The sequence below is a fragment of the Ascaphus truei genome, chromosome 8, assembly GCF_040206685.1.
Source record: "Ascaphus truei isolate aAscTru1 chromosome 8, aAscTru1.hap1, whole genome shotgun sequence".
In the NCBI taxonomy this organism is placed as follows: Eukaryota; Metazoa; Chordata; class Amphibia; order Anura; family Ascaphidae; genus Ascaphus; species Ascaphus truei.
In genome coordinates this window covers 55,683,008-55,710,674 of record NC_134490.1, presented here as the reverse complement: position 1 = coordinate 55,710,674, position 27,667 = coordinate 55,683,008, and the positions used below count along the sequence as shown (strand labels likewise).

Below are 27,667 nucleotides of genomic sequence, written 5' to 3'. Positions count from 1 at the left end.
TCACTCTGGTGTACTGGTACCAGAGGAGCTGCAAGCTTCACTCGGGTGTATGATTACCGGAGGAGCTGAAAGCTTCACTCAGGTGTACGGATACCAGAGGAGCTGCAAGCTTCACTTGGGAGTACTGTTACTGAAGGAGCTGCAAGCTTCACTCTGGTGTACTGGTACCAGAGGAGCTGCAAGCTTCACTCGGGTGTATGGTTACCGGAGGAGCTAGAGAAATCTTGCTTTGTACTTCGGCGCAGCCCTGTATGACAGCAAAATGGTGCATGACAACATGCGCAGAACACTATTTGAACATAAATAGACAAAATAAATATGTATCATGGACACGATACATAAAGCTTGGCCCCCTGCAGACGCACTTACTAGAATTCCCTCCTGTCTCTGTACGTTCTCCCTACCTACCAATTAGATTGTAAGCTCCTCGGAGCAGGGACTCCTTCCTTAATGTTACTTTTACAGTATGTCTGAAGCACTTATTCTCTTGATCTGTTATTTATATTATTTGTTATTTATATGATATGTATTACTACTGTGAAGCGCTATGTACATTTATGGCGCTATATAAATACAGACATACAATACAACATAAAAGGCATTTATTGTATATCCCATAATTACCATGTCACGAGCAACAAATACATTAAAGTGCTTTAACAAAGTCATTTTCATTGAACGTTAGTAAAAAAAAATGTTGCTCTTTTCTTTCACAGTCTCTTGTCCTTCATCATGGCTTCGGCTTCCGTTTCTGCTTAATAGGTTTTATTCTCTTTATCAGAACCCTAACACAGGTTGGGGTACTGAACAGAAGATCAGTGTCTGCTCCAAATCGTGGTCAAGCCAAGAGTATTCCTGGTACTTCGTCTCCTCTTGTGAGCATTCTGGGAAATATTGGTTTGGATTGAGGGCATCTGTGACACATTTAGATGCACTGGGTCACCGGCCAGCCCAGAACTGATGTGACCATCTTCTCCTTTCTCTGCTGGTCAGGAAAACGGCTGATTCAGGAGGCTGAATGTCAATGCCAAGTATCCTCAGAGGTTGGCATTCAAGTCGTAATGAGGTGCAGCAGCTGGTCGGGGTGCAGGGGGGCGTAGAGGTGGCTCTGGATTCCTGGTAGGCATTGGTTGTCTGTCGTTTAAAAACAAAGAGAATGAACTCATTTTATATGCCGAAGAGGGTATATATACAGTGTATAGAGATAAATTGGGGAAGGATTGTAAGTGCACTGAAGGGACGGGCAGTAGTGTTACCCTCTGCCAGTAGATACAATGACAACAGAAAAGCCCAGTGGAGTTATCTCCAGGAGTTACAAACAAATGATCACATCTGGTTGACCAGTTGCAGTAGCTTAGCAGTGAACATTAAATAGGAGCAAGGTACCCTTTTGGGATGGAAAGGATGAGTGTTGGTCCTCCCCATGTGCTCAGTTGCTGTTGAGATCCCCTGGCCATTTTCCTTACAGAAAATTAATTAAGCCATTCACAAACCTGTGTGGTGGGTAATGTGATATGGTGAAGACGTCAGAGAAAGTGGTCGCAGGCTAAAATAAAACAGAATGCACGTTCAGACAGCAAGACACAATAATGGCAAAAGCTGCCAACGGGGGTATGCATATTGCATAGTACCTGAGTCCTTGGAGGGTTTCGGGGAAGGTTGTGGCTAGTATTGTTGCTTTCCGGCAGTCTTGGTCCATTTCCCCTCCTAGAAGAAGGAACAGCAACGTTTTAGAAGGCGGTAAGCAAACAGGAAGGCAGCTATGAAGAAGCAGGACTATCATTCTGTACATCTCTCCTCTCTGTGTTACTGTATTATATTGCCAAAGTAGGAACTAGTTCAGTGGGCCATACAGACTTTGAGCCCTAATTATTGAGCAGTGCTAAAACATAATGCATTCAAGTAGATAGGACATAAGACAGAAGTAAAGCACCTTTACTGCTTAGAAAATATGACCCTTTCTCATGACTTGGCATAAAGAAAAGCCTCAATGAATCAAAGTTTCTATCTCTCTGTGTTCCTCTGTCCATAGTCCACTTCAGATGTGTGTTATCTGTAGTACTTCAGGGGGTCCCGCAGTGTGGGGGAGATTAGAAGAAAGTTGCATTTAATTTAGAGAGATACAAATCTCTCCCTTTATGAGGCATGTAATGGATAGGATGTTATGGGGAGGAAAGAGGAAATGCAGTAGGTATTGGTAGCAATACTGTTTGTAATGGGTGAGGCGTGTCATTAATAACACAGAGACATTAGAGGGTCAGACACAACAGGCTGCATGTGAGAGCTTTTTGACTCTGGTGATGCAGTACCTGTTTCTGTGCATCTTTGGGCAGCACCTCCTCAGAATGGTGTCCCGTTTAATCACCGCCACGATTATCAGGATCAGGATCGGCAGAACCAGCAGGAAGAAAACGAGAAGCCCATCCCGCAGAGAGGTGTCTTGTAAGATAGAGAGACACGTGGGAAAGGGTGAACTGAGTGATTTATCTTTAACATGGATATGGAGTATAAATATATATATATATATATATATATATATATATATATAATATATTCGCAATGATGGGGGGAAATGCCCAGAGAGCAGAATCAGTTGATATTATAAACCAGGAGTGCTCAACTCCAGTTCTCAAGCCCCCAACAGGTCAGGTTTTCAGTATATCCCTGCTTCAGCACAGGTGGCTCAATCAGAGGCTCTGTCGAAGACTGCTGATTGAGCCACCTGTGCTGAAGCAGGGACTGATTGAGCCATATGTGCTGAAGCAGGGACTGATTGAGCCACCTGTGCTGAGGCAGGGATATCCTGAAAACCTGACCTGTTGGGGGAGGGGGGTGGGGAGTTGAGGGCTGGCATTGAGCACCCCTGTTCTAACCCACATTGGCACAACATGTAGAGAGTATTAGGTTAATTCAAAGATGTTCTCCAGTTTCATCAAGAGGGAGAAACAGCAGCAGCTGTATTAAAGAAAATGAATTGAATACTTCCTTTGTTAAATCTGATGCCGTTTCATACCCAATGCAGAACTAAATGAACCATTCTGCCCACTGTTTATGCAGTTATGCAGTTAGGTGAAATGGTGGAGCACCATTGGCTGGAATTTATGAAGTGAGTTCCGAGTTCTATTTAGGATGACGAAGGCTTCATAGAGTTTGGTAAGAAGTTGGTGCAGTTGGTGAGAGTCTTGGGGTTTCACAATGCTGTTTGGACTTCCTAACTTACCTATGTGAGCGGGGCCGCTGTCAATGCTGCCACCATAGCCTGACCTGTCACAGTTTGGGGGGGCCCAGCCATTGTTACAGTGACAGTTCCCATTGTTATTGCATACCTATGACAAGATGAAATCACTGAAAGCACGTCTATGTAAATACGCATGCACAACCGTCACAGGTTCGCACAAATCCATATACTGATCAGCTAATGTACAGACACAGATACAAGGGATTCCACAGTGACTAGCAGTCAAGGTTGTAAAACTTACTACACATGCTTTCAAACTACCTTAGTGTGTTACAGTGCACTCCTGTACTGAATGGGCTATGACACATTATATTATAAAACAGGGGTGCGCAAACTTCCTGCGCTGAGTCCCGCCCTACCTGCTCTCCCCCTGTGTCATGCTCCCCCTGGGCGTCAAATGACGCCTCGGGGTCATGTGACATGTCACCCCAGCGTCATTTGACGCCACGTCTCAATGGCAACAGGCGCCAAATGATGCTGCAGGGTCATGTGAAAAAGTATTGCGCCCTTCCTGGGGGGCACGCCCCCCCAGTTTGCGCACCACTGTCATAAAGCAAATAGAATGTTACTTCACAATGCATTGCATGTCTCTAAGCGAAGATGTTAGAGCAGGGATGGCAGTCCCAGCTTCAGCACAGGAGGCTCAATCAGTGCCAGCTTCAGCACAGGTGGCTCAATCAGTCGCAGCTTCAGCACAGGTGACAATCAGTGGCTCAGTCTTTGACTGAGCCACTGATTGAGCCACCTATGCTGAAGCAGGGATATCCTGAAAACTTGACCTGTTGGTGGACCTTGAGGAGTGGAGTTGGCCACTCCTGTGTTAGACCATCAATTAAACATCCCACACAGACAGTGTAACAAATAAGAAGCATGAATGCTTCAGATATGTCATGAAACATCTCAAGTCAGTATCAATTAAACCCAACAGACAACTTACCCCATGGTCATTACACTTGTTTTTCACGTCACAGTTGTATCCCAGCTCACTGGCGTTCACACACTTGTAGTTGACACAGGCCTGTCAAGAAACACAAGTTAGTGCACTGCATCTGTAGTGTAAATGACTACATCACATTTTCAACACCATTCTTCAGCCCAGAGAGGGTGTGTGCTGCAGACACCCCAACATCTAGTCTGTACTGATAGTCCTGTGCTCAAGACATTTGACACCTCAATTCAAGACCCAGTGTGACCTTCGGAATCCCGCTTGCCCTCTGGTTATTCATTAGATTGTAAGCTCTGTGGGACAGGAATGTATTATTTATCTTGCTCATCTACTAATCTGCTTTGTAGAATACCATATGTGAGATTTCTCAAGAGAAATTACAAGCGGTGGAGCACAATGGGGCCACCCAACAGAGATCAGTGGGGTATGTAATGATGAAACGGGTTGTATACGTAGCTGCAGCGGTTTGCTTCATAGATATAACAGGACTTTGATTTGTTTCTCATAGTTCGGTTATTGTTTTTTTTCTCAGCTTGTACTCAAAGCTCAGAGATCCATTGTCTTTCTATTGCTACTATTAATTAGATCTGCATGTGACATACAGATGTATCCAACCTCCTTATTCCTAGGAATAACATCATCTGTTATAACTCAACATATCACAGAGTTTCCATAGGACTCAATGGCTGTGTTGGTGCAGAATAGCATGAAATATCCCACCGTATCCCTTAACAATGGAGCCTGTTACTTCTGTACTATAAAAATCAACTTCAAATCCTGGAGAACCTGGTGTGGTTCTCTTCACATCTTATTTATACCTACAATTGGTATAGGATTTGCAAATAGGAATAAAAAGGAGAACGGAGGGATTTATTACACAGCTGAAGTGGGGTATATTGGTAGATCTGTACTAGGATCAATAACTTTGCATTTCCGCTCCCTTAAACAAGGGGTGGCCAACTCCAGTGATCAAGGGCCACCAACAGGTCAGGATATCCCAGCTTCAGCACAGGTGGCTCAATCATTATGTTTGAGCCACTGATTGAGCCACCTGTGCTGAAGCAGGGATAGCCTGACCTGTTGATGGCTCTTGAGGACTGCAGTTGGCCACCCCTGTTTTACACTATGACCTCCCCGCTCCCTGCAAGGTAATGAGACAAAAACAGACAGCAGCTGGGTCTCTCCTCACCTTGCCCTCCGCACAGGCTGTCCCCTGTTGTACCAGCCCGGGGTCAGGCACGTCGCTGCCCAGGTTAAAATCCACACTCACGCACGAGAACGTCTCCTCGGTATAGGTGATGACATTAGCGGTCAGAATGGGTTTGTAGTCTCCTGTGCACTGTAGCTTCCCACATAGACTGTTACTATGATCACAGAACAGACAAGGTTACCAATAGAGGTGATACAAGGGACTTTCAGAAACAGAACTCTGATTGGCTGAGACAGTTCTTACTGTATTGCCACTGAACTGCCAGTACAGCTCTTTAAGTTGATCCATTCATCCCTCATTTATGTGGGGCATATTAAAAAGTGTTTTACACCAATGGTGTTTTTGTAGGGGAAAAAATGCAAGAACCCCAAGCAATGAATAATCCACATATACCTAAACTACAATATATTATTGTGCTTTAAAAATAAAGAAATGTGGAAGAACAAGATTTTCTCCACTCCCAGGTAGCATAATAATTTCCTAATCACCATATGGACTTTGTTGTTGGTCCCTAAAAAAAGGGTCCTGAAACTCAAAATAAATAGGTGCTGGAACTGGAGTAGCCCTGGCATTCGCTCACCCACTGGGGGATGTCACACTGCAGTATGTGAACCGAGATCAGAAAATGCCGACTGATTAAACACTTTCACTGTGCAATGAAGTGTATCAAAGGGGGGTCGAGTGAGAACTGAGCTTTATATAGGATGCACACGTTACCTAAACAGCCACGCTTTCTTTGTTATGTGCAGGCCTGACAAAACAGAGGACCCCAAGAAATAGGGTCAAAAAGCACCCCCGAAATATGCTCTCAATGCCCAGTGGATATTAGACGGCTTAAATAGCCTTAACTAATAATACTGCTAAGTGGTATATCATAGTCAGAAGGTGATAGGCTAAAATAAAAATAATACAATTTTATTACATCATAATTATCCTTAATTAGATATCCTTAAAACCTGACCTGTTGATGGCCCTTGAGGACTGGAGTTGGTCATCCCTGGTTTAATCGATTATCTGTCTCCTTTACATACTAATACTTACGCGACTGAGCACTTGATGTAATCTGCGCCTGACATCCCGCAGTTCCCAAACTGATTCCCTGCCATGTTTCGGAGCTGGAAACACTTATCGTTGCCTTTTGTAGTATCTGCAGGACAAGAAGGTCCTTAATCCAGGATATCCTACACTTGGTCAATATTTTGGACGCCAATAGAAGTACTCACAACTTCTGTTTTCGTTATTCCTAGATGCACCGAGTAAGTTGGATAACACAGCACTTTATGTCCAGTCTCACGGTTTAATGTGCTTATTCTTTGCCTGTAATTAGTCTGGCTTTCTTCACTGCTTTGCAAGTAATCAGAGTGCCCCTTTCCCTCCCTGTGTCCCTGCGTCTGTCAGTCTATGATCTGTCAGGGTGCCAGCTTCTTTGTCTGCCTACATATAACCTATAAACCCGTCATCGGTCAATGTGCTTGTCACTTTCTCTGCTTGTCACCCTGTATTCAGTGAGCCAGCCCTAAATCACGAGTTGTGCCTAGCTATCCTTCTATCTGTATTCATTATCCATGTACCCGAGTGCCTTATTAGCCTGCAATAAGTGAGTGAGATTTCATGCTCACCTGCAATCAGCGTGCCAGCTTGCACTCACCCTGTGTTTGAACCTGCTGCATTCAGCCTTTCAGCCTATATTAAGTGGTACCCTCTACTCTTATTGTTGAGATGACTCACGTGTTCCAAACAGGGCCTGGCACTGTGCATCGTGGGTCTGACACTGCCCGCTGTAGCAGTAAGTCTGGCTGTTGTTGCAGGGGTATCCATCCATCATATACACATCTCCTGGGCACAAGGCATGAGACCCATTGCAATACTCCGGCAAGTCACAGAATCCGCTTATAGGGCGACAAACTGTGCCCCCAACTCTGAACTGGAAATAATAAGAAGAGAGTGAGCAAAGCATGCTAGGGGAGACATTAAAGCAGCAGATTTATACCATCAAAAGAGAAGCTACCCACAACATCAAATAAATAATGGTTTTAATTATTAACAATGTGATTGTATTAACAATGGAAATATTTTCTTTGTAATGTTCTTCCCTTTGCCTTGGCATTAAAGAGATTCACACAGATGTCCAGGGGCGCAGACAGCTTGTTCCGGGCCCAGGACAGGCGCAGACAGCTTGTTCCGGCGCCCAGGACAGGCGCAGACAGCTTGTTCCGGGGCCCAGGACAGGCGCAGATAGCTTGTTCCGGGGCCCAGGACAGGCGCAGATAGCTTGTTCCCGGGGCCCAGGACAGGTGCAGATAGCTTGTTCCGGGGCCCAGGACAGGTGCAGATAGCTTGTTCCGGAGTCCAGGACAGGCGCAGACAGCTTGTTCCGGGGCCCAGGACAGGCGCAGACAGCTTGTTCCGGGGCCCAGAACAGGCGCAGACAGCTTGTTCCGGAGCCCAGGACAGGCGCAGACAGCTGGTTCCGGGGCCCAGGACAGGCGCAGACAGCTTGTTCCGGAGCCCAGGACAGGCGCAGATAGCTTGTTCCGGGGCCCAGGACAAGCGCAGATAGCTTGTTCCGGGGCCCAGGACAGGCGCCGACAGCTTGTCCCGGGGCCCAGGACAGGTGCAGATAGCTTGTTCCGGGCCCAGGACAGGTGCAGATAGCTTGTTCCGGGCCCAAGACAGGCGCAGACAGCTTGTTCCGGCGCCCAGGACAGGCGCAGACAGCTTGTTCCGGGCCCAGGACAGGCGCAGATAGCTTGTTCTGGAGCCCAGGACAGGCGCAGACAGCTTGTTCTGGAGCCCAGGACAGGCGCAGACAGCTTGTTCCGGAGCCCAGGACAGGCGCAGACAGCTTGTTCCGGAGCCTAGGACAGGTGCAGACAGCTTGTTCCGGGGCCCAGGACAGGCGCAGACAGCTTGTTCCGGAGCCCAGGACAGGCGCAGACAGCTTGTTCCGGAGCCCAGGACAGGCGCAGATAGCTTGTTCCGGGGCCCAGGACAGGCACAGATAGCTTGTTCCGGGTCCCAGGACAGGCGCCGACAGCTTGTCCCGGAGCCCAGGACAGGTGCAGATAGCTTGTTCCGGGCCCAGGACAGGTGCAGATAGCTTGTTCCGGGCCCAGGACAGGCGCAGATAGCTTGTTCTGGGACCAGGACAGGCGCAGACAGCTTGTTCCAGCGCTCAGGACAGGCGCAGACAGCTTGTTCCGGAGCCCAGGACAGGCGCAGACAGCTTGTTCCAGGCCCAGGACAGGCACAGACAGCTTGTTCCGGGGCCCAGGACAGGCGCAGACAGCTTGTTCCGGGGCCCAGGACAGGCGCAGATAGCTTGTTCTGGGACCAGGACAGGCGCAGACAGCTTGTTCCGGCGCCCAGGACAGGCGCAGATAGCTTGTTCCGGGCCCAGGACAGGCACAGATAGCTTGTTCCGGGGCCCAGGACAGGCGCAGACAGCTTGTTCCGACGCCCAGGACAGGCGCAGACAGCTTGTTCCGGAGCCCAGGACAGGCGCAGACAGCTTGTTTCGGGCCCAGGACAGGAGCAGACAGCTTGTTCCGGGCCCAGGACAGGCACAGATAGCTTGTTCCGGGGCGCAGGACAGGCGCAGACAGCTTGTTCCAGGGCCCAGGCAGCTTGTTCCGGGCCCAGAACAGGCACAGACAGCTTGTTCCGGGGCCCAGGACAGGCACAGACAGCTTGTTCCAGGGCCCAGGACAGGTGCAGACAGCTTATAATAGGCAGGCAGGCTCACAAAAATAAATAAATTCATCAGTGAGAGTTGACAAGTCTGGGTTAAAAGTGCAAGATGCGTGATCATCCTGCATTCCTCACCTTGCAGTTATTACAGCAAAGCCCCTGGGCACACTGTGATCCCCCAGTCAGCCTGCAGGTGGCAGCATTGCAACATGGATTCTGACATTCCTGAGAAAAGTAAAAATAATGGAACATAAGTGATAAAATGGAGATAGCTTAGAAGAGGAGCGTGGGAAATAGGAAGGGAACATAAGCTACTGCACAGGGCTCCAACTAGCTCATTGCACCCGTATTCTGATATATTACGCTTATTATTCCATTATTGCCAGTTCTGTTAATCCAAGAACTATAAATAGAGTATCTGACCTAATCAGAAAAAAATGTTGAACTGAATGAAATATTTGTTGGCAACCTAAACTAGTATGTTACTATGTAATAATGGCCACTGGTTTGGGCCTCTTAGATCTTGACCACTGTGGGTACTGAATAATGAGGTAATGTTATTTCGGGGGGAAATAGAAAACATTTAACAATCCGCCTGAAACGGTCTAAAAACGTAAAAATACCCCTTCTCATCTGAGAGTTCAGATTATATATGGAGAAATAGGGTTTGTGAAAAGAATGAGGGATGGGCGAACAAAAGGCTCCTCAGACTACTCTTGCTCTCGGTCACCAAAAAGCTAACACTATCCCTGGATAAATCGGAGACGCAGTCGATAATCTAAGACGTGTGGTCAACTCCAGTCTTCAAGAGCCCCAGCTGGTCAGGTTAAGGATATCCCAGCTTCAGCACAGGTGTCTCAATCCTGAGCCACTGATTGAGCCACCTGTGCTAACGCAGGGACTGATTGAGTCACCTGTGCTGAAGCAGGGATATCCTTAAAACCTGACCTATTGGGGGGTCTTGAGGACTGGAGTTGAGCACCCTTGCTCTAGACTAGGGTGCTTGTCCTCATAACACGGCACTATTTCTCCTAATTGCGTCCTGTACTTAAATAAAACAAAATCTACTCTGCGAAACGTCTTCATGTCAGACTCCCTTTCCTAACCATATTATATTTCCAAAACACAGAAATAGGCACACAGGGGGGGGGGTTAGTTATAATCTGGTATTATTACTAGGGAGAAGGAGCGGCTCAGTGAGTAAAGACATGGAGTCTGAAAACAATGACATTGAGCTTGAAGCAGGGGAGCCTGGTTCAAATCCCGTTGTCAGCTCCTTGTGACTTTGGGCAAGTCACTTTATCTCCCTGTGCCTCAGGCACCAAAATCACAGATTGTAAACTCATCTGGGCAGGGACTGTGTCTGTAACATTTCTATGTGCTGTGTACCGCATGCTATACTGTAATTGTGACGCACTATATGAAATACTCATGGCTGTTAAGGAATGAGTTTTGTTGGATTTTTACCAAAATATCAGATGGTCAGATAGTGCCGGGCAGAATCATATTTTAACGAGGGGAATGAAAGGAAGAGAAATCTATCCATTGATGCTGGGAATGAGGGATGGCATGGAATGAGTGAGGTCAGGCAGGGTACGTGGCAGCCTCTCACCTGGGGGGTACCGCAGTCACACTCTTCTCCCCGATCCACTACGTTGTTGCCGCACACGGCAATGCTGAGCACCTGGTTGGGATCAGGGGGATTTCGAAGGCAGACCCCACCCCCTCTCAAGATTAGTCCCTCAAAATCATCGGAGCTGCAGCTGCTGAAAGTATTGGAGCCACTGAGAAGAAAAAGAAGAACGTTAGCAGTTTGTCTTTAACTCATAGAAGTAACAACAATTAAGGTGTGTGGGTGTGTGTGTGTGCGTGTGCGTGTGCGTGTGCGTGTGCGTGCGCGGGGGAGGTCGGGTAGAACGAGGACACTGGATGCGGCTGGCCAGTATAGAGTGAGACAGCCACATGGTCACCCCTTTTAAAGAGAGACTCTATAGATCTTAGTCCTTGACGGCCACCAACAGGTCAGGTTTTATGAATGTCCCTGCTTCAGCACAGGTGGCTCAATCCGAATGCCTGAGCCACCGATTGAGCCACCTGTGCTGACGCAGCGCTGGAGTTGGCCTCCGCTGCTATAGATAATTATCACTTTCTAGCACTGCCAGTGTACATATTAACGTGCAAAGAAACTGTGTTGCTAGCATCCAGGAAGGACACTTCTTGCACTATGCTTTTGGTTAATAAAGTACACACAATATGATTATATTATTGAAGGATGCCATATACTAGGGACCCACCACATTCAATGCTATTTCTGTAGCTTACTTGCCCCAAGAGCTTACTATCTACTCCCTGGTGCCAAACGCCCAGGAAGTTAACAGGCGAAGGTAAATGAATTCAAACTCTTACCGAACTTCAAGTCCCCATGTGACTAATACAGCAATGGAAAAATATTTGACAATTCTTAAACGTTGTTTAGTTTAAATAAAATGTAATCTGTCACCAAGATTTATCCTTTTACACATTATGCTGCTATTCGTGTCACTTGGGTGTCACGATAGATTGCGCCTTTATTTGCTTGGCAATGACTGCCTGCTCCCATCATGCCAGTATTTACCTGTCCGAGCTGTGCATAATAAACTGCTGGTTGGTGCATCGTGTGTCGTCGTGACTCATCCCCAGGTTGTGCCCCAGCTCGTGAGCCATGATGGTGGCATGCGAGGAAACAACGCTACCACTACTGAACTGTAGAGGGGACAGGAAACAGCCAGTCGGTCGCCTGTAACAATCATGGAACACATGGGGTGACTCCGAGTTCTACTTACCGAGCTGATAGAGCTGCCGAGAGAAGGCGAGCACACAGTGCCAACAAAGGCCATCCCAAGTACCCCGCTGTAAGGTCCATGTCCTCTGAAAGAGACTCGGTATTAATACTCAGGTGCAGGTGCCACTCATTCACGCAAACACTATACTGCCAATGAGTAGACAGCAGTCAAGACATTTCTGTCCGTGCGTTTTTGTTTTCTTCAATGGTCAGAGAGAGTCTGTCTGAAGTCAACTGAAGACCACATATACAGCAACGACAACGAAACGCTCGCGATGAGCGGCATATAAATGTCTTTCATGGGTCACATGCCATACAGAGGCTAAACTTCAGAAAGGATTGTGGTTAATGACAAAGACATATATACACGGGGGGCGGGGGGGGTTATTTTATAATGCGCGTTAGTGCCGATCAGACACCTAACGTATGGAAACTCCAATTCGAGTTAATGGGAGTTTTCATAGTTTACGGTAGGGGTGCTCAACTCCTCCAACAGGTTGGGTTTTAAGGATATTCCAGCTTCAGCACAGGTGGCTCAATCAGTGGCTCAGTCAAAGACTGAGCCACCTGTGCTGAAGCAGGGATATCCTTAAAACCCGACCTGTTGGGAGTTCTTGAGGACTGGAGTTGAGCACCCCCAGTTTAATGTTTGAACGTCACTATTAACGCACTTTACAGCATAACCCCCCAGAGAGTGTGTCACGTTGTAGCTTCCTGTTCATGCTAGAGCGTTCGCCTGCTACATTGCGCGGCTATTACAGCAAAGCTTGGGGCTAGGAAGTAAAGAATAAGAGATACCACTCGTTGATATCTGTTTTGTCGTGTTTAGAGCATTCATTTGTGTTTCTTGTATACAGTAGCAATATAATGTGGGACCAAGGATAAGAAAAAACATCACGGGGAAGGAAGACGTGTACAGTGCTGAGTATGTGTTTGAGAGAGTGAATGCTGCATATTAGTCTGCATGAGCGCTGCTTGTGCAAGTGTTGTGTGTGATGAAGTGCTGCATGTGTATGTGCGTGAGACTCTTACAATTATTGGGTTGCCAGGTGTCCAGTATTAAACTGGACTGTCCTGTATTTGGACACTGTCCAGTAAAATATTAGAGGTAATACTGGACATGTATGTGTATACACCGGTATTACCTCTCTGGATATGTATGTGTATACCGGTATTACCTCTCTGGGCATAGTGACCTGACAGGCTTGGGCGGCCTAAAGGTGAGGCCAAGGATAGTAGGAAACAGCATGGAGTGGAGAGAGAGGCGTGTGTGTGTCTCGAGCGTAGGTGTGTGTGTGTGTTGAGTGTGTTGAACCTTTCACCATTGTGTCCAGTATTTTTGAAGAAGCCATCTGGTAACCCTACTTGCAATGTGCACACGTGAGTATGTGTATGAATGCATGGGAATTTGCAGAAGGTGTGTGAGAGAGATGGGTGTTGTGCGGTGTAAGGAGTGCTGTATAAGGGCAGAATCAGATTGGAATGTGGAGAGAAACATTGAGCAAGGCAGGTGGAGCGGATGCTGAACGGGCATCTCTAAACACACACATGAGGAGGTGGGAGATGTCGCTCCTCTTCAGGCCTTTGGTGGTATCCCTCCACGATGCAAATCTCCCCAGCACATCACCAGCGGTTCCTGTCTCCACAGAGAACGGATTCTCCACGGACCAGACAATCAAACTGGTCAGGACCACTCGGATGTTCAGGGGACGAAACATCTAGAAAACAAAACGGGTGGCGGGGGGAGAATGAAAAACATCCAACATTTACTTCCTATGAAAGGAAGTGGAATCCAAGGACCACACGTGGATGGGTGTGACATGGGAAATTAGGAAGTATTTCTTCACTGAACGGATAATGGATCTAAAGATGGGCTGGCCAACTCCAGTCCCCAAGGGCCACCAACAGATCAGGTTTTCAGGATATCCCTGCCTCAGCACAGGTGGCTCACTCAGTCCCAGCCCAGCACAGGTGGCTCAATCAGTGGCTCAGAGCCACTGATTGCGCCACATGTGCTGAAGCAGGGATATCCTGAAAACCTAAGAAAAGTTGAGACCGCGCTGATCAGGGACCTCCCGTTTCTTCCTGGGTCAAGCTGTTCCCACTGCTCCAAAACTCTCCCACGATCCACCAGGCCAAAACAGTTATAAAGTCCAAAAGTGGAGCGCAGGGAAGTAGCTTTGTTAGATAATTATTCCTAATTTATTATACATACAGTATGGGTATGCAGTTTTTTCATGTGAGGTTAATGTAGATTTTAAATAATTTTTATTGTGTTTAATTGTTTCAAATATTTAATTGTTTTTATTGTTTTTAAAAGCTGTCAATTTGTATATATGTATGCTGTACCAATATTGTCCATTTTAGATAACAATAACCACCTGTGTATATTAGAGCAATTGTCCAATGATTGTTTTCAAGTCAAGTTATCTGGGCCAAAAGAATGAATCTTGTCCGTATAAAGGGGACAGTACCCAGCTTGCAAGACACAGCTCCTGAAGAAGCGTGATAGGCGCGAAACGCATAGAGGGATCTTGAAGTGCCCACAACTTAGAACGTTGTGTGATAGCACGTTTTGGACAAAGCGGAGATTCCTCCCCCTGGTGACTCAAGAGAGTGCTGCTCTAGCCAGGCAGCTGCTCTCGCGGGATTTGCGGGGTACCCTGGGAAGTCTGCCCTGGTCTGCTTCCGGTTTGGTGACCGTGTGGTGGGCCGGGTTGAACTGTCTGGAGGATACGCCGTGGGTCTCGTTCCATTATCGTCGGTGGTGTGAGGGAAGCTCGCAGTCCACGTGATCTAACTTATTGTAAGTTTTTATTGATACTGTATGTATAATAAATTAGGAATAATCCTCTAACACAGCTGTTTCCCTGCGCTCCTCCTTTTGCACTTTATAGCCTGAAAACCTGACCTGTTGGTGGCCCTTGGGGACTGGAGTTGGCCAGCCCCGGTCTAAAGTCTTCCAGCAGTAGTGGTGGAGGTTAATACAGCAAACAAATACAAAGGTGATTGTGATAGAAACAAGGGGGTACTAAACATGAATTAAACAGAACAAATGGAGTTTGAGGCTTCACAGCAATTAATCTGCTGACTATTCCTATGTTTCTGTGAGAGGTGAAGCTGTGCGAAGAGGCTGCGCTTGGTTTCAGTGCAGTACGGTCATTGCACCCTCCTTGGTATTTGTTTGTCTTCTTATCTTTGTATTAACATCAACGTCCTGCTCTGCTGAGGCTAATCCTCCCTAACGTATTTATTTCAGGGGTTTTTTTTCTAACGCGCGACTCACCAAGAAAACTCAGTACTAGTGCACGTGTAGGAACTTAGCACGGACATCCATCCCAGACCTACAACTGGGACCCTCTGAAAACATATAGGGGAACGGCGAGGAAGTCCAACAAAGGGTGGGAAACACGAATGGGAGCAGGAAAGTTGGCTGCCGGGGTATTAAGGTCTGTTTGCCAGGTTTTGTTTAAACAGGAAGGTTTTTATTTCCTTTCTGAATAGAAGCAAGGATTTCTGATTTCTTAAAGCTGCAGGGAGCTTATTCCGCAGTCTTGGGGCGGTCCTTGAGAAAGCTCTCCCACCAGTTTAATCACCTTAAGCCGAGGCTCAATCAGTTGAGGGGCCATGGCAGATTTAAGGTCCAAATTGGGGATGTTACTGATCAGGCAGTTCTGAAGTTATGTGGGAGGGGCTAGTCCATGGATAGTCTTAAAAGTAAGGGTCAGGATCTTAAAGTTAACCATTTGCTCCACCGGGAACCAGTGCAGATCTTGTAATACTGGTGAGATGTGGTCCTCTCCTTGCCTGGCCTGCTATAAGACGGGCAGTGGCGTTTTGTAGGGCTTTGACATTTTGTTTTTGGAGACCCATCAACAGAGAATCCAGTCTGGAGAGGACCAAGACCTTTGCTACCATCTGCAGATTGGTTTTCGAGAGAAACACTTTCAATTTGTCTCAGCCGATGGATTTGGAAGTATCACTTTTTCACCCGCAGCTGCAATATGCGATGTTATTTATTTACCCCATCCACGACGTTCACCAGTTGCAATGTCTCCTCTTCCACAGCTGTCATGTTTGAGTTTTTAATGGTGTACTGCAAAAAGAAAGATGCACTTACAGTGAGCAGGTGAGAGCGAGCCCGTGAGCAAGGGGGATGGACTCGTGTAAAGTGACACAATGAGAGACATATAATACATTGAGAGAGATGGACTTTCTCAAAGACACAGACTGCCACTGAGCAAGAGAGATGGACCCTCATTAGGAAACAGATAGGCCTTCAGTGAGCAAGAGCAAATTATCATCTGTGGACAAACCCTCAGTGAGCAGGATAGAAGAGGATACACACAGTCCTCTAAATGGCAAAGTATCATATACAAGATGCTGTGAAACCGATTCCCTGTGCTGGAGAGGAGTTCAGCTCCATTCAAATGTATAGGACTGAGATATTCTCTGGCATATGGAAGTGCCTTCAACTAAGGTCACAAGTGATGAGAAAAAAGCCAGTTTTGAGTGACACACTCAAATGAGGGAGATTATCAAGAAAGTTAAAATGTTTCTAATTACCCTGAGTTTATCCACCACTACACTCAGCTCCACAAAACTGGTCGCCACGAGTACAGCTCGCTTCTTCTGTATGGAAAGACAGAATAGATACAGCAGTGTGCACCTGGGAGCATAAGACATTCAGCACCCAGTATCTGTGAGTATTGGATACACATACAGAACCATGCTCTGAAGAGCAAAGGGTACATGCACACAGCATCCTGCAGTTGGGAGCACAGAACACGTACACAGCACCCTGCAGCCTGAAGCACAGAACACGTACACAGCACCCTGCAGTTGGGAGCACAGAATATGCACACAGCACCCTGCAGCCTGAAGCACAGAACATGCACACAGCACCCGGAAGCACAGAACATGCACACAGCACCCTGCAGTTGGGAGCACAGAACATGCACACAGCACCCTGCAGTTGGAAGCACAGAACATGCACACAGCACCCTGCAGTTGGAAGCACAGAACATGCACACAGCACCCTGCAGTCTGAAGCACAGAACATACACACAGCACCCTGCAGTCTGAAGCACAGAACATACACACAGCACCCTGCAGTTGGGAGCACAGAACATGCACACAGCACCCTGCAGTTGGAAGCACAGAACATGCACACAGCACCCTGCAGTTGGGAGCACAGAACATGCACACAGCACCCTGCAGTTGGAAGCACAGAACATGCACACAGCACCCTGCAGTTGGGAGCACAGAACATGCACACAGCACCCTGCAGTTGGAAGCACAGAACATGCACACAGCACCCTGCAGTTGGAAGCACAGAACATGCACACAGCACCCTGCAGTTGTTAGCACAGAACATGCACACAGCACCCTGCAGTTGTTAGCACAGAACATGCACACAGCACCCTGCAGTTGTTAGCACAGAACATGCACACAGCACCCTGCAGTTGTTAGCACAGAACATGCACACAGCACCCTGCAGTTGTTAGCACAGAACATGCACACAGCACCCTGCAGTTGTTAGCACAGAACATGCACATAGCACCCTGCTCACATGAACCCAAAAGAACACATTTACACGCACCCTCCTCAGTTCATAGTATGAGGGCAATAACATGTGTGCAGTCTGTGTATGGAAGTCCTTCACACCACACACAGAGGGCATGTTGGTCTCCTGTAACTGGAACAGATGGTGCTCTCCGTGTGATGAAGTTTCCACCGGCTCGATCACATAACGCTCATCTCTCATGTTCATAACTCCCCTGCGAATGAGACTGAAGCTGTTACACCAGTGATGGGAAAAGGGTGTAGAACAGAGAGAGTGCAATCTTAAAAGTAGCTGTCGTGTGTTTCAAAGCTGGAGACCATCAGAGGAATAGTGGCATGGGCGTCCGCAGAAATTTTTTCGGGGGGGGGGGGGCATAATTTTAACGGCCAGTGCCCGGCGTGAAAGTGGTGGTGAGTGCACCGTGGCGAGCGAGCCCGACCAGCATAAGGAGGGTTTTCCCCCCCGAGAATATTTTGAAAAAAAAGTGGGCAAATGGTGCATTTTCAAGCAAATTTGAGAAAGCTTGAAGGTTAATAAAGCAATATTAAATATTAAAAAAACACCATTGCAAATAAAAAATGTTTTTATTTATTGTATTTGACACATACACATATACACATACACACACTCTCCTCCCCTGCATCTCCCATCTCCCCCCCCCTGCTTCTCCCATCTCTTCCCCCCCCCCTGCATCTCCCATCTCTCTCCCCCCCCTCTGCATCTCCCATCTCTCCCCCCCTCTGCATCTCCCATCTCTCCCCCCCTCTGCATCTCCCATATCTCCCCCCCCCCTCTGCATCTCCCATCTCTCTCCCCCCCGTGCATCTCCCATCTCTCCCCCCCTCTGCATCTCCCATCTCTCCCCCCCTCTGCATCTCCCATCTCTCCCCCCCCTCTGCATCTCCCATCTCTCTCCCCCCCCTGCATCTCCCATCTCTCTCCCCCCCCTCTGCATCTCCCATCTCTCTCCCCCCCTGCATCTCCCATCTCTCTCCCCCCCCTCTGCATCTCCCATCTCTCTCCCCCCTGCATCTCCCATCTCTCTCCCCCCTCTGCATCTCCCATCTCTCTCCCCCCCCTGCATCTCCCATCTCTCTCCCCCCCCTGCATCTCCCATCTCTCTCCCCCCCCTGCATCTCCCATCTCTCCCCCCCCCTCTGCATCTCCCATCTCTCTCCCCCCCCTGCATCTCCCATCTCACTCCCCCCCTGCATCTCCCATCTCACTCCCCCCCCTGCATCTCCCATCTCACTCCCCCCCCCTGCATCTCCCATCTCACGGTGAGAGTGATTAGGGGTGCCGGGGTGCAGGAGGGAGGGCCAGAGGGAGAGTCTGGGTGCCGGATGGGGAGTTACAGCGCGGGAGAGCGGGAGGGCACGTGGCAGCCCCCACCCCCACCCATGCCCCCCCTCCAACCTCGCCCCACCCCCAATCTCCCTCGCCCCCCCCAAGCTTCTTTGCCCCTCCCAATCTCCCTCTCTCCCCCGCATCTCCATCTCTCCCTGGTCCCACGGGTCCCTACCGTATGCGGCCACGGGTTCAAACGGACGGAGAGGCTGGAATGAAACAGACGGTTCGATCGAGGTGCTGGCTGGTGTGCAAAAGTGCGGGAGAGCGTGGCGGCCCCCACCCCTGCGTGACTGCAGCTGTCTACTTTCGCTAAAGCCCCGCCTCCCATCCAATCCCGGGCCGCGGCCCAGCATATTTTATTAAATTAATGCGAGGATCCAGGGGGGGGCAAGCGCCCCCCTTGCCCCCCCCTGCGGACGCCCATGAATAGTGGTGCATTATTTAATGCATGGGACTAACATACTACCCTTTTTCTCTTTGAAACAGTGGCTGCGAATGAAAGAAATTATGCCTATGGCCACCGTGCCACCCCAAACATCAGGTGCTGATGGCACCAAATAACACAACATGAACACATGAAGGTCGATTCTCTGTTCACCAAGCTGACATTGTTAATTCCTTGTTAAAGGCATTTAACAACATGTTACCACTTGGTGTAGACTCTCTAATGGCATCAGTAGAACGTAGATGCCAACCTGAGGCCGTGGCAAGTACTGAGCGCCAGGAATGAGTCCCGCACCCCGTCCACTTGTCCGTGATAATAACAGGAGCGGGCCTGTAAAATAGGGAAAACACGACAGCAGTGTGATGAAACGACACACAAAAAAGTAACATTCTCTGCACTCACAAGGACAACCAACCCAGGAATACTCCATAACTGTGAAGCTCTAGGCACACAGATGATTGAAGTGTGGTGGTTTTCAGTCAACTAGAGTTTCATTGAATATTTCCACGTTCAATGAGTACAGACTTTCATTGCTGGTTGGAACCATAAGTAGTTACTTTGATGTCTTGTGCACTAATGTCACCTTTGGATTGAGGGCTCATATTATTGCAATCACATGAGTATATGAGAATACTGTATCACATCTCTGGGATAGTGTGCAACAATAATACATCGGTCTTGTGAGCAAAAGAGAGGCAGACAGGTAAGGGAGAGAGGCAGACAGGTAAGGGAGAGAGAGGCAGACAGGTAAGGGAGAGAGAGGCAGACAGGTAAGGGAGAGAGAGGCAGACAGGTAAGGGAGAGAGAGGCAGACGGGTAAGGGAGAGAGAGGCAGACAGGTAAGGGAGAGAGAGGCAGATGGGTAAGGGAGAGAGAGGCAGACAGGTAAGGGAGAGAGAGGCAGACAGGTAAGGGAGAGAGAGGCAGACAGGTAAGGGAGAGAGAGGCAGACGGGTAAGGGAGAGAGAGGCAGACAGGTAAGGGAGAGAGAGGCAGATGGGTAAGGGAGAGAGAGGCAGACAGGTAAGGGAGAGAGAGGCAGATGGGTAAGGGAGAGAGAGGCAGACAGGTAAGGGAGAGAGAGGCAGACAGGTAAGGGAGAGAGAGGCAGACAGGTAAGGGAGAGAGAGGCAGATGGGTAAGGGAGAGAGAGAGGCAGACGGGTAAGGGAAAGAGAGAGGCAGACAGGTAAGGGAGAGGAGCAGGCAGGTAAGTGAGAGAGGCAGACAGGTAAGGGAGAGAGAGGCAGGTTTGACAAAGGGATTAACAGAGCGAGCATGGCAGTGCAGTATTGCATAAGATTCAACGTGCTACAAAATTGATGATGTGAGGCTACAACAAATGAAGTAAAACCAGAGTCCAATTTTTTATCTGTAGTTCTACTATATAATCTGTAACTGCGATATATATTTTCTAAAGAAATGTATATAAATATATATAATTTTTTTAAAAAGAAGAGTACTTAAAATGATTAGGTCCTGCTGTTAGGAATGTGACATCATATGAACTGGGCACGGGATTAGTGCGCAACACAGAACAGAAGTGTAAAGACATGAAATAATGAGTAATTAGATTGTGAGCTCTTCAGGGCAGAGACTCCTTTTCCTAAGTGTCACTTTTATGTCTGAAACGCTTCTTCCCATTATGTGTTATTTGTATTATTTGTTATGTATATGATTATGTCACGTGTATTACTGCTGTGGGCGCTGTGTAGATTAATAGCGCTATATAAATAAAGATATACATACAGTTATCAGTGGTTTGATAAGACGATATCACGATAGGGTTATTACAACACTGCATGATATCATAGGTTTGACACTCTAACGAATGACTGAGGTGTGATAATTACACGTACCAGTGCTGTACGGTTGAAGGGTTTTAGGCCACCATCTTTGCTGTAAGTATAACGTTCAAAGGCCTCGCTTAGAAAACCTCTGTGAACCAGAAGTGAGAGACGGACAATGTTTATACACTTTAAGACTGCTGTTTAATTCCTGTGCTAAGCTGCTCTCATTTGAACAGTGGGGCCTTAATTATACTGTAGTCACGATCTCGTGTGTTCAACAATTTCCAAACAAAACAGATCAGTGAAATAAAAAACCTTTGGTTTTAAGAACAATTTTCACATAAAAATAGGCTTATTTGTAGTTCTATAGTTATAGTACCGGTATTTTAATTTTGTTTATTATTTGATGAAATGCCAACAGCTTCTTTCAGCCCATATTCACTAAAGGGTTCTACGCTTTAACACGTGCTAAGGTTTAGTACCCTTAGTGAATATGGTCCTTAATAAGCTGGTGGTAAAGGTATGTATCTCCCTTCATCATCCAGTGTACCTGTTCCTCTGCAGTTTTAGGAGGAGGGTACCGTTTGAGGTTCGGATGGAATAAGACAGTTGATCCTCCCATTCCTCCTGCAAGTACAAGACAGGTTAGTTTTGCCCGATTCTGTTCCAAACTCTGTTGACACAAGATGTTATACAGGCATACCCCACATTAACGTAAGCAATGGGACCGGAGCATGTATGTAAAGCGAAAATGTACTTAAAGCGAGTGTCCTTAAACTGGGGTATGCCTGTATACATTTAAAGCAGCATTCCATGGTCAGCAATAAAACTGTACTCTTCCAATGATCTGCAATAAAACTATACTTTTTCAATGATCGGCAATAAGCTATACTCTTCCAATGATCACCAATAATACTATACTCTTCCAATGACCACCAATAAAACTATACTCTTCCAATGACCGGCAATAAAACTATACTCTTCCAATGACCACCAATAAAACTATACTCTTCCAATGACCGGCAATAAAACTATACTCTTCCAATGACCGGCAATAAAACTATACTCTTCCAATGATCGGCAATAAAACTATACTCTTCCAAGGATCGCCAATAAAACTATACTCTTCCAATGATCGGCAATAAAACTATACTCTTCCAATGATCGGCAATAAAATGATAACCAGTCTTATACATACTGTGAAAAGTATTTGGGAACAAAGATCATATCATATTTTTTGTTCTCTCCTATAGTCACTTGGACTTTTTGCACACTTTCTAAATTTATTCCTTTAATTAAATCAATTAATTTATTTTACGTATATATGTAATATTTTGAATGGATTATTTACAATATAGAAAACATTTCCACACTCAGGTGTGAACTTCGGGGCTGAATTGCATTTAACTCCACGCACCCCAGGTTGGCACGACAATGCAGTCAGAGAAAGGATTGTTAGAAAAATAAATCTGTCTGAATTCACTCATTCAGCAACGAGGCCCCAGTGACAGGGACAATCAAAGTCATTAGCGACATATATACAGTAAGTTCCACGTAAACATATGAAGGGGCTACAATATGTATCCTTGGATTTCTGGGTCCGTACTGATCGTCTGTCTCAAGAGCTGTAACAGACCAATATCAGGGTCTGGGTGGGAATAACGTCACCTTTAGCTCTGACATAACCAACGAAACGTTAAATCCCTGCGGTAACTATAACGGATCTCTGGGGATTGGCGTTGTTGCAGGGAATGCCTCTTTTGCATATCATTAGCACCAACGCCCGTTATAGTAACGCAAGGGCTCGTTACGACTGAAAACAGCACTTAGCACATCGTTACTGAGCTTTAAGGCTCCCCGTTAGCCCTTAACTGAAGTTAACGTCTCGTTAAATATTTAACTGACTTCTGAGGATCTACCCCGTTGTCCTTAAAATGTGTCACAATGTGTCGATGCTTCCACCTTTGGATCGTAATATACAGTCCCAGAAATGATCCCTTTAACGCTCTTGTCATATGGGGTGTGTCACAGTGCTCTGCAGAGCATGGAAGGCATCTCTGGTAGCAGAGGATTCGCAGAGGCGATCAGAAATTGTAAAATCAGGAAACACTTCAATGTGAATACAGTGATTTACCGTGTGCTGCGGATCCAAATGCCTCCGGTCTCTGCTCACCACGCGCTGTGGGAGAACAATCTCATGGTCAGGAAGCCCTAAGGGGAATAATTCAGAGGGAACATAATAAGACATTATCTAATCTCACCTCCATTGGTCAAGTTGGTGGCCTACACACAGGGACCTCAAGCTCCTCTTTATAGTCACTCTATTAGAATAAGATGTCTGCGGCACCATGTGTGCACTGTTAAATTATAATACAGGGATATTTTATTATTATATATGCTTAGGGTTGCCAGGTGGCTTCTCCAAAAATACTGGACACAATGGTGAAAGATGCGACACGCTCAACCCACACACACCAATCATGCTCCATATTGTTTCCTCCTCTCCTTGGCCCCACCCCCAGGCTCCTGACACCACCTCCTGATTGGCTGCTGTTGGGTAATGCAGCCAATCAGGATGGAGGATACTGCCCAGTTTCCTAGCAACAGCCCAGCTCAGAGAAATCCTCGGCCCCAAGCCAGAGAGGTAATACCGGACACATACTTGTCCAGTATTACCTCTACTTTTTTACTGGACAGTGTGTCCAAATACAGGACAGTTCGGTTCAATACTGGACACCTGGCAACCCTATAATATACTGACAGTGTTGTACATACAAGACACAAACAATCCTTGCCAAGTGCTACAACGATTAATTTGTGTTCCAATATCCAAAGCAAGGCTGGGGTAAAGGGACTTACCCAAGGTCACACAGAGCTGGCATTGGAATTTTAACCTGTTTCTCTCATAGCAGGAGAAATAGCTTTACTACCTGGGAACTCCTTTTCTCAGTAGGTCACAGGGTCACGTTGAGATACTCCGGCCAGGAATCATTATGTTGCTCTGTTACTTCAGCTGTGCGAGATAATTGTACTCCCTGTGGTCACAGTGGGTGCTTTGCCATGAATCCCACTGGCATTACCAATGTGACAGGCCGCTCCCGCAGTTACTATGTTTACACACCGCGGGCTGTAAGTTCTGCAACGTTGGGTTGTACTGTTGCTTATTACATAGCTGGTCTATGTTTGTCATGTACCACCTCAGTGCCCAGGCAGAGAAAGCAGGCAAGGAAAGGCTTAATGAGGTTTATTACCTTGCAGGGGAGGTAATAAGGCGAGATCTGGGAATGGGTGGGGTGCCTTCTAATGGCACAATTAAACAAGCCTTCTATTATTAGGGACAGAGTCTTCCTGGGTATTAAGCAGTGAATAGCAGTAACTAAGCTCTTTATCTAAAATTGTGGATTAAAGGGGAAAACCACCCTAGTGTCAAAGTGTGCTAATAGCAGTAGCATGACTAAGGGTTAACATCGGTGTGATCAATACCTTCTTTTTTTTAAACTTCTGATAGCTATGAGTATTTTTCAATATTTGTTGAAGTTATGTAAACATCATGAGCGGAGACATGGGAGGGGGGGGGGGGTATTAATTTGGCTGCTCTGTTTTGTGTGATATCACAGGGTTTTCAATAAGTGATTGCTGAGGTAACACCACCCTCTCACCCCTCTCTGATAAGGACAGGGTGGGGTAAATAAAAACACTTTATTGGCAAACACTTCCCCATTCAGAGGCCCCTAAGTAATATGTCATTCATTTGCTAATAAACACAAACAGTCACGTTTTTACACAGTGATATTTGTTTAAGGAAGACATCTAGATTGTTAAAGTCTTCAGACAAGTTATTTTTTTTTTTTTTTTGGTCCGGGTAGCTGGGAACTCCCCTTTAAAAAGGTGCAACCTGAATGCTATTGTTTTTAACAAGTCTTTTAGTCCTGAGTCTTTAACTCGGGAATTACATTTCTACCCAAATGTTTATGATGTATGGTAAAAATGTTACTAAATCTGCTGCCCTGGTCACTACATCCTTTCCTAATGTAAGCCATATACTGTAATCTACCAGCCCTATATACAGATACATACAGTAATATGCATAATGACAGCGCTGTATACATTATACACACATAAAAACAGGGCTGGCATGTTCACTGTCAACACTGTGTGTATAAACTTACAACAGTGTGCAACTTACTGTAACGTGCACACTTAGGAAACCTTTGTATGACTAGAGGGCTAGATACACTGCATGTAAATACACTGTAGACATATGTACGGGTTAAGTGCTAAATAATGTTCCATCCAATACACTGTCTTCAACTGTATACCTAAAGAACACAGAGCAGGCAGAAAGTTGCACTGGAAAGCTAACAGAAAAAGAACAGAGACAATGTGAACCCCCACACCCTTCCAGTTTTAAAGACGAGAAGATGAACTAAGTGTTATACAGTATATGAGTAACCATCTGTCCAGCATTAGGGACACTTCCGCAGACATGCCAGAGAAGATGGCACAACTGATGGGCAGGTAAATGACAATAGCCCAACTCCTAGTGCTAATCAGACAAGCAGATATCAGCAGGGGAAATGGGGATGTCCCAAACAAAGGCACCTCATCCTTAAACTTCATAGGTCCTCCTTTTTGTTTTGTTTTTGAAGCCCAGCAGTGATGGGATGCTTCCCAGTCTATGATATATATTGACAGACTATCTCCAGGCACTGAAGATCCTCCTATAGCACCAGAATCACAAACATGTCCAAGTAAGTTGCTCTGCTGCTTGGTTTCCTGAGAACTCAAATCCACCTGGTTGATTTACTCACTGTCTCTGCATCAGAGCTCACTCACATTCTGCTTTATCCCACCATGTGTCTGCACGCCTAAGGCTGAGTCCACTGTGCCGCTGACCATGCTTGGAGCGGTCAGCACAATTAATTCAAATCTGTCCGGCCACGCTCACGCAGCGCGCGCAAGCCCATGCGCGCTAGGCACATGCAAGACAGATTAATTTGTGTTTCAGGCATGCTGAAGGGTCACATGACCTCAGCCAATCAGCACCAGTTACTGCTCAGCGATGCCCCCGGCCACCCCGCTCGCGCGTAAAAAAAAAATATGCCGGACAGCCGAGCGCTCATGGTTGGAGAGTTGGTGATGTCACCGCTCTCAAGCATGAGTGCGGTCAGCGGCACAGAGGACGCAGCCTAACGCAGTGCAAGGCACACTCCTGATAACTCACCCAGCGTCAGTTGCCAAACACTCAGGAGCCACAGCAGGGCAAGCAGTGGGTGCTGCACCCACATGGTCGGAGTCTGTCGCAGTTCTGCCGGCTGATGACTCTCTCCTGCATTGTGCTTCACTCACAGCAGAAAACTGGAAGAGCCAGATCCCAGCCCTACTCTGCAATCTGATGGGCCACAGAGCCAGTGGGTGATATTACTTGCACTCTCCAGTCAGCCTCTCGGGAATGTGTCTGAACCAGTTTAGCCTGACCCAGTATTGCAAGAACACACCGCAGATTTCTCAAGGAAGGCAATGAGTTAACATGCATCCTCACTGCTTCCCATGCATTGTCCCCTTTCAAATAACTCAAGCGGTTAAAGAAGGTAGAAGTAGTATTCTTCTCAGAGGAGAAAAAACTAAAACGTGGTCTAAATGTAGAATGAAAAAGGCAAAAGGGATATGTTCAAACAGATGAAACCTTGTTGCATTAATTTCAATTGATTCCTTTGATAAATGTGGATGGTGTTGTGTTTGCCCCAGTTTTGCTGTCATTAAACCAAGGGTTGCTAACTCCAGTCCTCAAGGGCTACCAACAGGTTAGGTTTTCAGGCTATTCCTGCTTTAGCACAGGTGGCTTATTCTGCTTCAGCACAAGTGGCTCAATCAGTGGCTCAGTCTTTGATTGAGCCACCTGTGCTGAAGCAGGGACATCCTGAAAACCTGACCTGTTGGTGGCCCTTGAGGACTGGAGTTGGCCACCCCTGCATTAAATATTGATGAATAATCCTCCACGCTTCCTCTTCCCCACATGATGAGCAGTATCTTCTTACATCACACTCACTGACACCTGCCCTGGCTTTGTTTTTCCTAATGCTATTTATTTACTTTCCTTCAGCGCCATTCCATGCATTTAATCCTCTTTGAACGCTCACGTTCTCACACACAGGGGCTGATACCTCGTGCAGACTGGCATTAGTGCATCGTGGAGGCAGGCAAGATTAATGCCACATTAGACCTGACAGGGTAAATGGTCTTACACATGAGGAGAAAAAACATTGGCAATGACTGGTCCACTTCTGCACGTAATAGGGACACTGGAGTTTTCCAAGGTGTTATTTCTGTTTTATCACACCCCAATGGGCAGAGGAGCTCGCACTCAAGCCTCAGATGAATGTGCCTGTTGAAACCATCAGTTCAAGCAGATGGGTTGCTGTGAACCATTACTATCCCCTCACAGACAGGTGTTCAGATGTTTTACCAGGAAGTAATACATTGAGAGTTACCTCTAGTTTTCAAGTATGCCCTGGGCATAGAGTTAAGATAACAAATAGTACATGGTTACAAATACAGTTACATAAGTGAACAGGGTATACATTATATACAAAACACTGCATGCGCAGTTAG

At 46.8% G+C, this 27,667-nt stretch overlaps 1 protein-coding gene across 3 annotated transcripts; it reads right to left on the bottom strand.

The window, feature by feature from the left end:
- Positions 1-603: 603 nt before the first annotated feature.
- Positions 604-26,453, bottom strand: LOC142501769 (disintegrin and metalloproteinase domain-containing protein 9-like). 3 transcript variants are annotated; one of them, XM_075612141.1, is made up of 22 exons: positions 26,280-26,451; positions 23,190-23,266; positions 21,606-21,682; positions 21,125-21,203; positions 19,517-19,596; positions 17,508-17,685; positions 16,472-16,537; positions 15,930-16,001; positions 13,454-13,623; positions 11,907-11,991; positions 11,699-11,826; positions 10,697-10,868; positions 9,220-9,309; positions 7,123-7,318; positions 6,436-6,541; positions 5,374-5,548; positions 4,176-4,256; positions 3,221-3,326; positions 2,310-2,439; positions 1,632-1,707; positions 1,494-1,546; positions 604-1,134 (listed from the first exon to the last, which is right to left on the bottom strand). In XM_075612141.1, exons 1-22 carry the CDS (start codon positions 26,341-26,343, stop codon positions 1,038-1,040), a joined length of 2,358 nt encoding a protein of 785 aa, XP_075468256.1. In that variant the 5' UTR covers positions 26,344-26,451; the 3' UTR covers positions 604-1,037. The 3 variants fall into 3 exon arrangements, 2 of the variants coding, with proteins under 2 accessions (XP_075468256.1, XP_075468257.1); XM_075612142.1 differs by lacking the exon at positions 21,125-21,203 and having other exon boundaries at positions 26,280-26,331; XR_012803570.1 differs by lacking the exons at positions 604-1,134; positions 1,494-1,546; positions 3,221-3,326 and having other exon boundaries at positions 26,280-26,453.
- Positions 26,454-27,667: the final 1,214 nt, after the last annotated feature.